The 13149-nt window shown below is 40.6% G+C and overlaps 2 protein-coding genes across 2 annotated transcripts; one reads left to right on the top strand and one right to left on the bottom strand.

Annotated features, from left to right (window-relative positions):
* Positions 1-557: 557 nt before the first annotated feature.
* On the top strand, positions 558-7429 carry zc3h12aa (zinc finger CCCH-type containing 12Aa). The gene is made up of 6 exons (XM_084670757.1): positions 558-664; positions 1287-1715; positions 2923-3062; positions 4277-4511; positions 4665-4771; positions 4989-7429. Exons 2-6 carry the CDS (start codon positions 1369-1371, stop codon positions 6017-6019), a joined length of 1860 nt encoding a protein of 619 aa, XP_084526883.1. The 5' UTR covers positions 558-664; positions 1287-1368; the 3' UTR covers positions 6020-7429.
* Positions 7430-8290: 861 nt separating this feature from the next.
* LOC146301355 (uncharacterized) lies at positions 8291-11025 on the bottom strand. Its single transcript, XM_084671726.1, has 7 exons — positions 10951-11025; positions 10761-10809; positions 10391-10566; positions 9940-10051; positions 9683-9827; positions 9114-9353; positions 8291-8503 (listed from the first exon to the last, which is right to left on the bottom strand). Exons 1-7 carry the CDS (start codon positions 11023-11025, stop codon positions 8446-8448), a joined length of 855 nt encoding a protein of 284 aa, XP_084527852.1. The 3' UTR covers positions 8291-8445.
* Between the last annotated feature and the right edge of the window lie 2124 nt (positions 11026-13149).

Consider the following 13149-nt stretch of genomic DNA (forward strand, 5'->3'; position numbering starts at 1 on the left):
TTTTCTGTGTGTTTCAATCAGTGGTTAAACCCTTTAATATGCTGCAATAGTACTGATTGTAACGTAATTTAAATTCCTTTGGCAGCCTTATCATTGAGAAATATAATGTAATTTGCCGCTGAACTTTCGATGCGTTTCACCTCTTGTCAAGCCAGATCACGCCTACTCTGATGATGTCAGACAAATAAAAACCACTGCATAGTGAAGTTAAGATCAGCTCTGGTGATTGGATGTCGGTTTTGCACATATTTAATCATCAAAATGCATAATTGTCCCACTTTACCTGATGTCCCACATTACCTGAATTCACCCTACATTTTTTCATTCAAATATTATGTTACAAAGACTTAGACCTATTACCTTATTTGCGTTATATCTTCTAAAAAAAACATTTAATTGACTTTCAATAATCAATGTACGTTTAATACTTTAATGTAGAGTCAATGTATCATGAAAATAAACAGCCTGTCAATCTAAGTTTAAACTTGTCATATTTCTCGGCCAAGTGTTTCTCCGAAGAGGAAGAGAAGTAGTCAGGAATGGGAGGTGCTGGGAATCACGTATCTAGTTGAAGTCATACTGTAGGCTACAGTATATCGGTGAGATTAATGTTTTGAACATTAACATGTAGCACAAAGTGGAAAAGCTGTGTGTGAACGTTAGGGTAAGTATTAGGCTACAAATCAAACGCTCTTTGGAAATAATGTTGTCTAAGGGGAATGATTTACCTTTTTATTTAACATAGCTAAACGTGACTTTAGAAATACGTTTAACTTGTATTGCTATGTGGAATACCGATGTATTTTCCGGGAAGTTGTGTAACCTAGTTTAGGAAATTGTTATCAGTTGCCTATATCTTGCCGGTGTAATTAGGATTCTTAATTTCTGTCCCCTTGCGCTTTACTTTTTGTTGTGCACTGTGTAACTTTAGCCAGGTGTGTAAGCGTAAAATATCGTAGCCCTACTTGTGCTTTGACTTATTTGTTAATAGTGTCAAGTCTTTGTTGAACCGCTAAGGAGGCAAATGGATAAATGACCGCTAACGATAATTGTCTGACATAAATGCTTGATTAAAACGTTACAGTCATTATAATAAATAGGCCTTTAGAGTAGTTGAGTAGTCTAGTTCTTTGTATTTACCCATTTATAATATTGTAAGTAGGCCCCCTAGTGGTCTGTCAATAGAAAGTCGTGTGTCTTTTACGAAATTGTTATTGTTATCTTGCCAGTGTAATTAGGATTGTTAATTTATGTTCCCTGGCGATCTACTTTTCGTCTTTACACAGTCCAACGAAGTGCAACACTGAGAAAAAGGTCATGAGCCTCCAATGCTGACTCAGTGAGAACAAGGCAAATTGATGCTTCAGAATGGACAAGGTCTGCCCGAGCCAGGACCAAGACACAGATGATTTCCAACTTCACGTGGACTTTTTCAGGAAGCTGGGTTACTCCACCACTGAAGTGAGGTGTGCCATGCAAAATCTGGAAACTCCCGATACCAACTCAATACTTAAAGAGTTACTCCAAAACAGGGCCAGCAAAGCTCCTGTGTCCAATGCAGAGATAAAAGATATGGCAGCATTACACACAGCCCCCATTGCTGGTCTAAAGAGCCCACAAGGACCCCAAAGAGACACTCCACAAGTCTCACTGGAGCATAGGAGGAATGGAGAGCTAAACCCTGTCGTCATTGACGGCAGTAATGTGGCCATGAGGTAATGCTTAATTCCTTTTTGTTTGCTAAAGTTAAATGTATAAATGAAAATGATAAATAATCCTTAAATGTACCTTGGCACATATAAGGCACTCATCATGGGTAAAACTGTCATCCTTTATGGTTTACCTTTTCAGCTCATGTTTTACAATGGTCAAAGACAATGTAAAACAAGTCTACATTACAATACTTTCCACTTAACATTGTGTAACCGGTAAATACTTAGCATTTTCTTGCTCTTGTTGAACTGACCCTGAAACCATAACTCTCATCTGTGGCTCTTTCATTCTCAACTGCTTTCAAAGGACAAATCAGTCAAGTCTGAAATGCCTTTTAGTAGGGCACAGCTCCTATATGCAAATCTCAAACACTCACCCTTCTCTCTCTCTCTGGGACAATGTATTTTAATCCTCGAAGGAAGTTGCCTGTCAACAAAAAAGTCCTGAGTGTGGATATGGATAGACAATATTTGCATATTGAAGTTTTGCAATGTAATAAGAACCCATGACAAAATCATGAACCAGTATGCAAATATTGAGTGAAGGTATAAAGTGACATGGTTAAGGTTCTTCCTTACAGACTACACTAAGAGGGTTTTCACCATCAGTGCCAAAACATGAAACCACTGTGGTCAAAAATCTTGTTGACCATATGATGGGACATTTTAAGTTATTTTTTACTAAAAAAAATTATTGAAAAAAAGTCATTTGAAGGAATTGCTATATGCAAAAAGTATGAAAAGTATGTTGGATGTTTGGTTATGGTTTGAATAGTGTTATGCAAATCCATACAATTATATTATTGTCCCTCCTCTGTAATTTAGAACATGATTGTAGATCACTTTACTTAGCAATTCAGAGGCATTGCCTTGTAGTAAAAGGCTACATTTATAACAAATTGTTATACAAGACATAATTTACAATTGTTCATTACAGCTCTAAAAACTAGAATTGTTATATGATGAAACATTTTTGTTGGAGTAGGCTCCCTATAATTGTTTATCATAGCATAGCCCTACGACTTTTGAACTAAGGGAATTTAGAAAAATGTTCAGCTTGCATTCCAAGTGTATTGAAACAGTTTTGGGTTCTGTTGGATCTCAAATGAAAGGAACAACTGTTTCCCTCCATGTAGTTGCTCAACATGAATTTGACTTATTCAATGAAGCACGGATTGTAATGGTATGTTTTCTCCCTTCTCTTCCTCAGTCATGGAAACAAGGAGGTATTTTCATGCAGGGGCATAGAGCTGGCAGTCAACTACTTCCTGGACAGAGGTCATACGGCCATCACTGTTTTTGTTCCTTCTTGGCGTAAGGAACAACCTAGACCAGATGCTCCCATCACAGGTTAGACACATGCACACACAACTGCTGTAGAAGAAGAATGAATGACCTATGACCAATATAGCTGTTAACACTGTGCTCAGAAAACACAGTTGTCCTACCGTACACCAGCAAGAAGCATTTCCTGTATTCTCAAATATGTGCTTTCTTTCAGAGGATGTTATCTAAATCGTGACACTGTTTATACTAAGCCATTGTAAAACAATTTGAGACAGTGAAACACATTGAAAGAAAACATTTGCCTAAAATGTTTTCACATTAGTTGTAAAATTAAAGGATTGCCTGACCCTCACCATGTTGAAAAGAGAAGTGAGCCTTATTGTATCCTATTGGAAGCTATTCAGATGTAATAACGTGTAGTTACTTCTGCCAAACTATGTCTTGTACACGTGTAGGATGTGCACCTTGTCACTGGGGTTTTAATGGTTAACTAGTAAATTGTCTGGGTGGAGTAATCCAAAGGTTCTATTTTAAACCCTAGAACCAGGAAGTAAAACTGTTAATTCTTTATTGGAAAGTCCCATCAAGAAATACAGACATATTTTTCCTCCACACCTTGAATACAGAAACAGTATCTTTTCATACACTGTTTAAGGAATGTATTAACTTACATTACTGTAGGCAGTACAAGGAAAGTTGATTTTTCAGATTGGTGTGATGCAACAGTGCGAGGCACTGCCCCACCCATAATGCTCATATGTAGGGCTGTGAGGTCTGTGATCTGATAAGTTAGACCTTTCTGGCTCTTTACCTGAAGAGTTTTTCTATAATTTTGATTTGACATGTTCCAGCTAGTGTAAAAATCATCTTGTGCCAATAAAAAAAAAAACTTCAAGAATGTAGCTGTCTAGGAACAGGGCACAGCATGAATTTGGTGTTGCGGTGTTGTGGTTTAAAACCATACATGTACTGTACTAATTACTTATCTGTCCATTTGTTTCCTTTTTATCTGACAATGGTTAGTTATCTAACTCTTCAGCCTGTATAGGGCAACAGTGTGTTGAGCGCGTGCTTACTCTCGGTTGCAGACTTGACTGTTCTTCAGAAGAAAAACAATCCTAGTTCTCAGTTTTTTGTAAATAAGTGAATGCAACCATGTTTTTATTGTCTGCCTTCAGAAGACACCCATACATGACATTGCATCAGTCATATTTGTTTAAAAGTAATAAGTACTTATAATAAGTACAATTAACAGTAAATGATCTCAAACTCTTCAGACCGACACATCCTGACGGAGCTGGAGAGAGAGAAGATAGTCGTCTTCACCCCTTCGCGACGTGTCGGGGGCAAGCGGGTGGTCTGCTACGATGACCGCTTCATCATCAAGCTAGCCCACGATACCGATGGCGTAATAGTGTCCAATGACACGTACCGCGATCTGCAGGGGGAGAGGCCGGAGTGGAAGAAATGCATAGAGGAGAGGCTCCTTATGTACTCTTTTGTCAATGACAAGTGAGTGACCTCATGTGATTCCGAATGTTCCAAGTATTTGCAGCAGAGCGCCACAGTCTTGAGTCCACTATCTTTTCGTTTTCATCACATTGCAAATCTGTAGCTATCACAGTTCCCCCATGAAAATATCTGATCCTGTCTTGTCTGGTCCAGGTTCATGCCTCCAGATGATCCTCTAGGCCGTCATGGCCCCAGTCTGGATAATTTCCTTAGGAAGAACCCACTACCATCAGAGCAGAAGAGACAGCTCTGTCCCTATGGTAAGGAATTTCTATTAGTTGTCCATTTGAACAACAGGATATCAACTTATCTCCCAGAATTCACTACCCCTCTTTCATAGTTCTTTAAAAGAAATACTGCCTCAGGTTAATTCCTTCAGAATCCCAAATGGACATCAGTTGATCTATTTTGGTTGATTCCACCAAGTATTCCACCATGTATTTTCTGATTACTGTAATTTGTTTTTCTGTTGCTCAGACAAAAAGTGCACTTATGGGATAAAATGTAAGTTCTACCACCCCGAACGCACTCAACAATCTTACCGCTCACTGGCTGATGAGCTGCGGGACAACGCTCGGCTCTTCACGCTGAAAGAGGAGAGGAACACCAAAGTGTCGCAAAGGTGGCCTCAAACTGATCTCGGAGCTCCTGTAAGCTCCTATCAGCACATGTTGGAGCATGACCTGGAGCACAGGCTGGTCTTAGATAGAAAAAGCCCCCTCCACAAGGGCCATGTGAATGAGAATCAGCCTCTGTACTGGGATAGTGGTCACCAGTTCACCAGAGATTCCGGAGGCCTCTCTCAGCATGACTGGCCAGCGATGCCGCGACCCCCCTCCAACAGTGACCAGCCCTACGTCAGCATTTCCCACCAGCACCTGGACTCTGGGCTGGGCTCATATGAGAGCCAGTATTCCAATGCCCCCCATTGCCTCAGTAAGCCACTTAGGAGCAGGCCTCAGCAGGGTTTACCCCCCAGCCCATGGCCTAGACTCCCTGCCATGCATCTAGACAGGCAGGACATCGAACAGCCTTGTCGGTGCTGCTCCCACGTAACATCATCCGCAGGCCCCCAGAAGCATTGCAGTTACCCAAGCCTGGAGCCCCACTCCCAGCCTAGATACAACACCTACCCGACCCCACAGTTCCCTCCTAGCATCCACCACTACAGCCTGCCCAGCCACTTCCAGGACAGGGGTCCGCCACAGCAAAAGTACTGGTCTGACCCCTTCCTGGGGATGCCCCAGACAAGGACGTCCTGCAGCCTCCCAAGCCCTCAGGACTGTCATGGCCACTCATGCTCCTACCAGGAGCAGGCCTCATGGGGTTGCCCCATGCCCCAGCCTTCTACTTTTGACCCAGACAGGGAGGAGCTTCGCAAGAAACTGCAGGCCATCTTCAACCCCCATCATGTGGATATGGTCATGGGGATGTTCCCTCACCTGAGGGACCCCCAGAAGTTGGCGGCAGAGATCCTTAACCTCAGGTCTCAGAGAGGAGCCTTCTGATGTTCCCATGACTTTCCTGGATGTACTTTAATTGGTTAACCCTAACCCTTTGCTGCATAGTTTAGCAATCTTTCACTTGGAACCGCACAGCTTACTCCGTTTTCCTGGAGTGAAGGCACACAAAGATTGTTTGTTTAAGTGCCTTCTCTTGAAATTAGTGGGTTGAATGATTTTTTTGTACCTGTATGTATTGTCTGGTTTCATGTTTGTGAAAATGAGATTTTGACTTGTTTTAAGTTAAAAACAATTGTATGACATTTGAGTCAAAAGTGATCTTTACAACCACGTCTACTTAAGACCTAGAAACTGGAAACTTAGACTGTTGATACATATTGTATCTCTTGGGAATTCTTGCACATTGATGTTCATGTGTCCACGCTTCAGTTGTCATGCAATAAGGAACGACGTCTCCATCCAAATGGACACATTTTCCTACAAGTTTTGTTACATTGTGGATGTGTTAATGATATATAGACAGTGTTTCATACAGTAGGCACATCAGTATGTTGTGTAAAAAATCAGAACTGTCAGTAATCTGTATGCCTCCAGCCACTATAAGTTAATTACCAGCAACCACTAGACAGTATCAGTCTAGCCTTGCTAGCCAGAACCTATCCAAAGAAGCTCTTCTTTGTCAAATTTGTAAACACACTACTTTTGTTTTAATTGAGTGCGGTCTTTGCAACTGATCCTTCTTCTGGTTAAAGTTAAATGTATTTCACTGTTGTATAGTAGAAAACACTTTAGTCACAGGTACTGTAAAATGCACAGGTGTACCACTGTGTGTACTTAGTTATTACGGGCATAGGATTTTATTTATCCAAATATGCATAAACTATACTTGGAGAGCCAGAGAGAGAAAAGTCTCTCTGCCATAGCAACAACAAATTATGTTGCATGTTGTCAGATGTGAGTGCAGGAGGAGGACCCAAACGGATCTCAAGGACAACAAATATATTTGGTGACCTCACAATGGACCAAACAGCTGTGTAGCAGACTACTCTCTACCTCCAACACCTTGTCTCCTCCTCCAGCAACACAAAACAGAACAGTCTGTTCCTTTGTGTACATTCTCAGAAGACACCAATGAATGTCGTCTGGCTAAAATGACAGGATCAGCACTGAAAGAGCTTGAGAATACCAGACTGAATGAGATACACATAAGGCCATGAGAAAACTATGTAGATAGTCTTCTCCTTGCCTGGCATTCACAGACAAACAAACAGAGCAGGGACAGGCATGAGATTCCAAGGATTCCGGTTAACCAATCATGTCTGGAGGAGGGGATTCCTTTATGTTTTTTTTCTGTGTTTTTGAGGGGTTCAGGTGATGTTCCACGGACATATATGAAGTTGTATGTGAACACTGCTTGTAAAAAGGGCTGTACAAATAAAATATTATTTGATTTCATTTGACAATCCCTAATCTGTTTAAAGAATCAAAAATATGCTTATTATAACTCTGAAGTAATCTCACACTTTGGCATGTTCATTCCAGTAAGAACGTAAATAGGTTATCAGACTTATCAGACGCTGACAGACTGTGGCTTTGAGGGACTAGTTAGTTGTGGCCAGTCTTACCATCCATTCTACCAATTAAAAGTCACCTGTTATCCAAATACAGCAACTTAATCAACATTATCAATGTTCATTGACAAAAGGGATACTAGTTTATAGTCACTGTTCTGTCATGCTAGGATTCTTATCAAAATGTTGACATCTTTTAGATCAGGTTATTTGTTAAGCAAAACCGCAGCTTTGTGTTGACGCAACTGTCAGACTTTGTCAATGTCGTCACAGATCCTATCTTGACATTACCTTTACAGAGTAGTAAAAAGAACAGGTTTAAGCAACATTTGTGCATTTATACTTACATTTGGTTGACAAGTGTTTTGCTTTCAAAGGATTAAAATACCTTTGTCACTCACTTTAAATGTTATTTCAGTCTTTAGTTACACAACCTAATACTTTACTCATGCTTCAATCAGTCAAAGGTGAAGTGTGATCATTTGTCACAATTTTAAAATATAGGTGAATTTGTGAATACTTTCACTACACATCCGCATCTATGGTATCTTGAAATATCTGGTTACTGGAACAATCTTGCATCATTTCAATAGCAGTTTAATAACTTATCTTAAAAAATGATATGAACACTCTCATGATATATGTCATGCCTTCACTGTGCTGATCAACATATTTATTATATTTATATGTGTTAGATATACATTCGGTAGTTGTTGTAAAAATTACACTTGACATTCTGTCCACATTTCATTTTAGAATCTCTTTTAACTGCTCATTAAAAAGGAAAGTTGCCTGTAAGCTCTTGCTTCAGAACTTTGTAGTTGGATGTAAAGTTTCGGCTGGATGTCGACAACCGCTACATCGAGATGTGCAGCTCAAGCAGAGATGTCTGTGATGTCATCACTCCCAGGCCATGAGCAGTTTGTTGAATGGTACGAAGGCCCCTTGTCCAGGCTTGCTGCGATAAACAGTCACCACAGTAAATCATGAGTTGAGGGATCTGTCCACCATCACAGTACGGAGGAGAACATGGTGGTAGTACTTAAGTTCAGCGGAATGGGTTTTGCAGACATGAATGTCGGGAATGCCCTTTACTTGGGAATTAAGTCTTCATGTTGTTGCCTCAGGCAAAAACATCTTCACATCTCAAATGCTACAATTCAAGCTCTTCAAGTTTGACTCACGTTCAGGCATGGATTTGCATGTTAAATTCTGCAGCATAAATTCTAATAGGTGTTGTGCTTTGTTCTCCACTGTGTACAAATGTCATGCATAGGATGGTTTTTCAGTACATATACAAATATGATTACAATTTTATATATATATATATAAACTTGTTGTCAGGGTCAACACGATCAACACACGTGTGAGATGTCTAACAGTGCCAGGAAGAAAAAAAACAACTTCAAAAGGGTGTTTAATCATTATGAGATACCATATATCCTCTATCCACATATATTCTACAGAGAGTTAACAAGATGACAACGCTAGAGATATCGTGTTCATAAAGGGACCTAATCAAGGCTTCATGCTATTGGTAGTAAAGTAATGTACGACGTACTAGTTACCATTCAAAGTAGCTGTGTCCTGCATGAGTACCGTCCAGCTGGCCTTGCTCGGATGTCTCCAGCTCGACCCCCAGGTGGAAGTCTGGCTCCCCCTGCAGGTTGCCCAGGTAACGTATAGTCCCGGTACTGATTCTGCCAGAAGCCAGCAGGATGCGAACCCGTTGACCCAACTGCAAGTCCAGAGGTGAGTGAGGAACAAATACCCGATGTGGACCCACAGAGCTCCTCCAGGAGCCAGCACTGAAGGGAAAAGAGAAATTCTCCTTTGACTCGGTCGGATGGTGATTAGTGAGATAATGCGCTGTCCAGTTTGTGTCACTGTCACCACCTTACTGTTTCTCATTAAAGCTTAGAGAGCAATGTTGTATGCATTTACATGGTGACTATGAATGTCAAAATGACCAGAACTCTTTTCCTTAACAATCAACCTTTTCAGTGACAGTATTTGGACAGGGAGGAAACACTTCCCGGTTTAACATCAAACCTCGTCTCCTGAGTGGATATCATCTCAGCAGAAAAAATCATTTGAATGCAGCCGTAGTAGGAAAGTTAAAGATAATTAGCTCTACCTAGTGGCTGAAGAAAGACCAGAAGTGCGTCTGGAGCCAAATGCTGATAAGGAAAGTTGGCTGCCTGACGAGTTGCTTTGTCCCGTGTCGCCTCTTGATGACCTCTCATCTGACCCTTCATGCGGGTAGGAGTGCCTTATGCTACCTGTTATTGTAAAAGAGAATCTCAGTCCTTTTGATAAAGATATATTGTCTGTCGTTTACAGATTACACGATTGCCAATGAGGTGAAAACTAATTGAAGGTGCCAGGGCTTACTTGCGGTGTCGTGGTCCTTTTCATTCGAGCCATTCTCCTCAAATCCGTCTTGGTCATCCAAGCCACCCTCCCTGACGAAGACCCCAGTCCTGGCTAGAGTCTCTGAGATCAGCTAGTCAACAGAGCAGTACTTGTCATGATTTTTCATACACACAAAAAGACAAACATTTACATTACATTTAGTCAATTAGCAGACAATCTTATCCAGAGCGACAACACAGTAAGTACAGGGACATTCTCCCCGTGGTAAGTAGGGTGTCTTTTCCCAAGGACACAACGTAATTTGGCTTGGCCAGGAATTGACCTTTTAACCTTCAGATTACTAGCCCGATTCCCTAACCGCTCAGCCACCTGACTCCCCAAACACAAACACATGCTGAGACACATGCTCACACATAGACACACCGACAATGAACACACGGCGGCACAAACAGACAACCAACAAGCACACCTGCTTACGCAGATCCTGATGTTTCTTCTGCAACTCTGAGAACTTCTTCTCCCACAATGCCCTCTCACTGGCAAGCTGAACCTTCAGGGCTTGGATGTCCTTCTCTGCTTTGGACAGTCTTTTGAGTATGGTGCTGAAGCGCTCATGGCCCCCAGGTACCTCTCTCTTCTCACACCCTGAAAACAATTTGCTTTGTTGGCTACTTTGATATAACATCATACACGGCGTTGTACAGACTTTTGAGAAGTTCTGAGAGAATGTTTTCGAAAAAAAAGTTTCATTGCGGTTTCCCAGTGATTTCTCTACCCGTCTGTGATTCAAACAGATACATGATTGAGTGCGGTCACCTGTGGTGGATTATGCCGCTTACCTTTGAAGGGTCCCTTTGCCGGGCATTTGATTGCATAGTAAGGGCTCACCTGCAAAACAGATTGATTTCTGTCTATCGATCGTGCAACTGAGCTGTTTGATTGCATCACAGGTTTTAAGCTAATGCCAAGTCAGTTGCGTTAGTCAAAGGCAAGGTAAATCAGTGGTCAGAGAGGGCAAAAGGAACTCACCCAAAGGAACCTGCAGGTGTACAAGACACCCTTGAATGTCCATGCAAATGCAGACCATAGGATGTACATCACCATATTGCGTCAAGCTCAGCTCACGTGATGGTCAGTACACTGTAGATGAGTGTAGAGCTCCATTGCGGTATAATACCAATGGTGTGATAGTAACAAACAGTAAAAATCACTCTCAGAAAAGTACTTGCCAATTCCCTGGTAGCAGGTGTGAGAAGTGCAGTCAAAAGAGGGAAATTCATCAACAGAAATTAAAACTGTTTTGCCTTGTTCAGATCAATAAGCTACTTTCCATGGTGAATGCTAGCAGTGCCTATGGTACTTAGTTACTTGTTGCTATGCACCGTGAGAGCTGTGTTGCTGACGACTGCTCAGCAAGTAAATCTTATCTAATCTTCTTAGTCATGCAGCCAGTTGGCCGAAGCAGGCTAAGTTGACCTATCGAGCCTTCTCGTCTCAGTACAGTGAGGGTGGCTGAAATGTCACTTTCACACTGCTCACTGTTGATGTCAGATGTAAGGTATTTTTCCTTCACCTATAATTACGATATAGGTATTTATGTCTCCCAGGAAATAAATAGAAAACAGTTCAGACTCCTGTCATGGAAACCAACGGCACTATACTCTCATACGCTATATAGTTATTCAGTGTATTTGGGATATTGGATATTGTGTAAATAAATACTCCTAACCCAAATCCTATAATTTGTTTGTCGTCTCTCGAATATTATGTTTAACAAACACGTACCAATTCTACACAGTAGAGAATTACAACCAAAAATGCCCCATGTTATGTATTTAAGGATTGACCCTGTGTTTGTTTCCAGCCATTTGTATTCAGACAGAAACAGCCCATGGTTTTTTATGCACTCTTTCCGTTATCAATGCAAGAATAACATTTGACAAACAACATTATAGTAATACAATTATATAGTGAATTTACTGTCATCCTTATACTAAGAACGTATGTATGTATGTTTTTTTTTTCTTTGTCAAAATCCATTATTGTTCAGTGACACAGTAGCCTCCTCAGGAACATGCAAATAAAGTAATAATTATAGTTTTCGTCATCTGTTTTGCATGTGTTTGTTCCTAACCAAAGATCAAGTTTATGTTTTTTTCTTTCCAACTGTCATATTTATCAATTGCATATCTGTAATAAATAATACCATTAGGTATTTTGTGAACATGTTTCCTTGTTAGTGTCATCCACGTCAGTACCATTATGAATGGATGGTTACATCATGCACATTTAAAGAACAGCTGTGACAGAATTTTGTGAGCCTCTGTTGTGTATCCCTAATAGTAGTTTATCAAGTTTAGTAACACGTTTAACAAGTTTCATGAGTACTCTGATTTATAACACTTTTTATTTACCATGGATCCATATTGACATGTGGATTTGTCTTTACTGTAAAGACTTATTTATTTACTTGTATGCTTTTGTTCAAACATATTTACTCATCTAACAATCAGGACATGGAAGCAGTCTCTCTCCCATTTACTTTTAATTCAGAAATGTATTTGCTTTCAAAGTAAAGCACAGTACTCAAGCGACATTTGAGTCAACAGGCCACGTCTATGAGATTGATTGTGGCATGTCAATGGACAAGTCACTTACCTTTCACAACCTTATCCACGACTAAGTAAAACACTACCGGGATGTACATGTACTGCGTTTAAGCTCAGCAACAGAGGAAATTCAGTCTATTTGTCTTTTCTTTTGTCTTTTCTTGGCACAGGTTCGGGGGCGAGGTCACACATTCAGCTTTGCTGAACAAGACGAACAAACAAGTACGTGAAAGGATAAACCTTTGTTTTTCTAAGGCTTTTCAATTATGTTTTCTTGTTTTAATAGAGTGAGGGTAGATATGTTAGAGATGTTAAATTGCCTACCCCCCCTCCCCCCCTCCCCCTAATCCCTGCCAACCTGTCATGATGAAAACCAGCCAAGGACAGAGGCCTAAGGATTTTGTTATTGACATTTATTCAATCCAGTCCCTCATTTGCTTGTGGTTTTGTTACCTGAAACCCTTCCATTAAAGCTCTTAGTCCAGTTTTGACAGTATTTTGCATGATGGTTCCATAATATTTAGGAAAATTAGAAGAGACTGGCAAACATGTATTTGAGTTGCTCTGCTACTGTAAATCAAATGCAAAGCATGTTGGTGTCTCTGACAGGTTATTTTCG

The sequence above is a fragment of the Hypomesus nipponensis genome, chromosome 2 (genome assembly GCF_054491055.1).
Source record: "Hypomesus nipponensis isolate SF chromosome 2, ASM5449105v1, whole genome shotgun sequence".
NCBI lineage: Eukaryota > Metazoa > Chordata > Actinopteri > Osmeriformes > Osmeridae > Hypomesus > Hypomesus nipponensis.

Coding starts and splice junctions, on each gene's coding strand:
- LOC146301355 (XM_084671726.1), bottom strand. CDS start 11,025: ATGGTGATGTACATCCTATGGTCTGCATTTGCATGGACATTCAAGGGT. Junction 10,567..10,760: donor GGCAAAGGGACCCTTCAAAG/GTAAGCGGCATA, acceptor AATTGTTTTCAG/GGTGTGAGAAGAGAGAGGTA. Junction 9,828..9,939: donor AAAGGACCACGACACCGCAA/GTAAGCCCTGGC, acceptor TTACAATAACAG/GTAGCATAAGGCACTCCTAC.
- zc3h12aa (XM_084670757.1), top strand. CDS start 1,369: ATGGACAAGGTCTGCCCGAGCCAGGACCAAGACACAGATGATTTCCAA. Junction 3,063..4,276: donor ACCAGATGCTCCCATCACAG/GTTAGACACATG, acceptor CAAACTCTTCAG/ACCGACACATCCTGACGGAG. Junction 4,772..4,988: donor GAGACAGCTCTGTCCCTATG/GTAAGGAATTTC, acceptor TCTGTTGCTCAG/ACAAAAAGTGCACTTATGGG.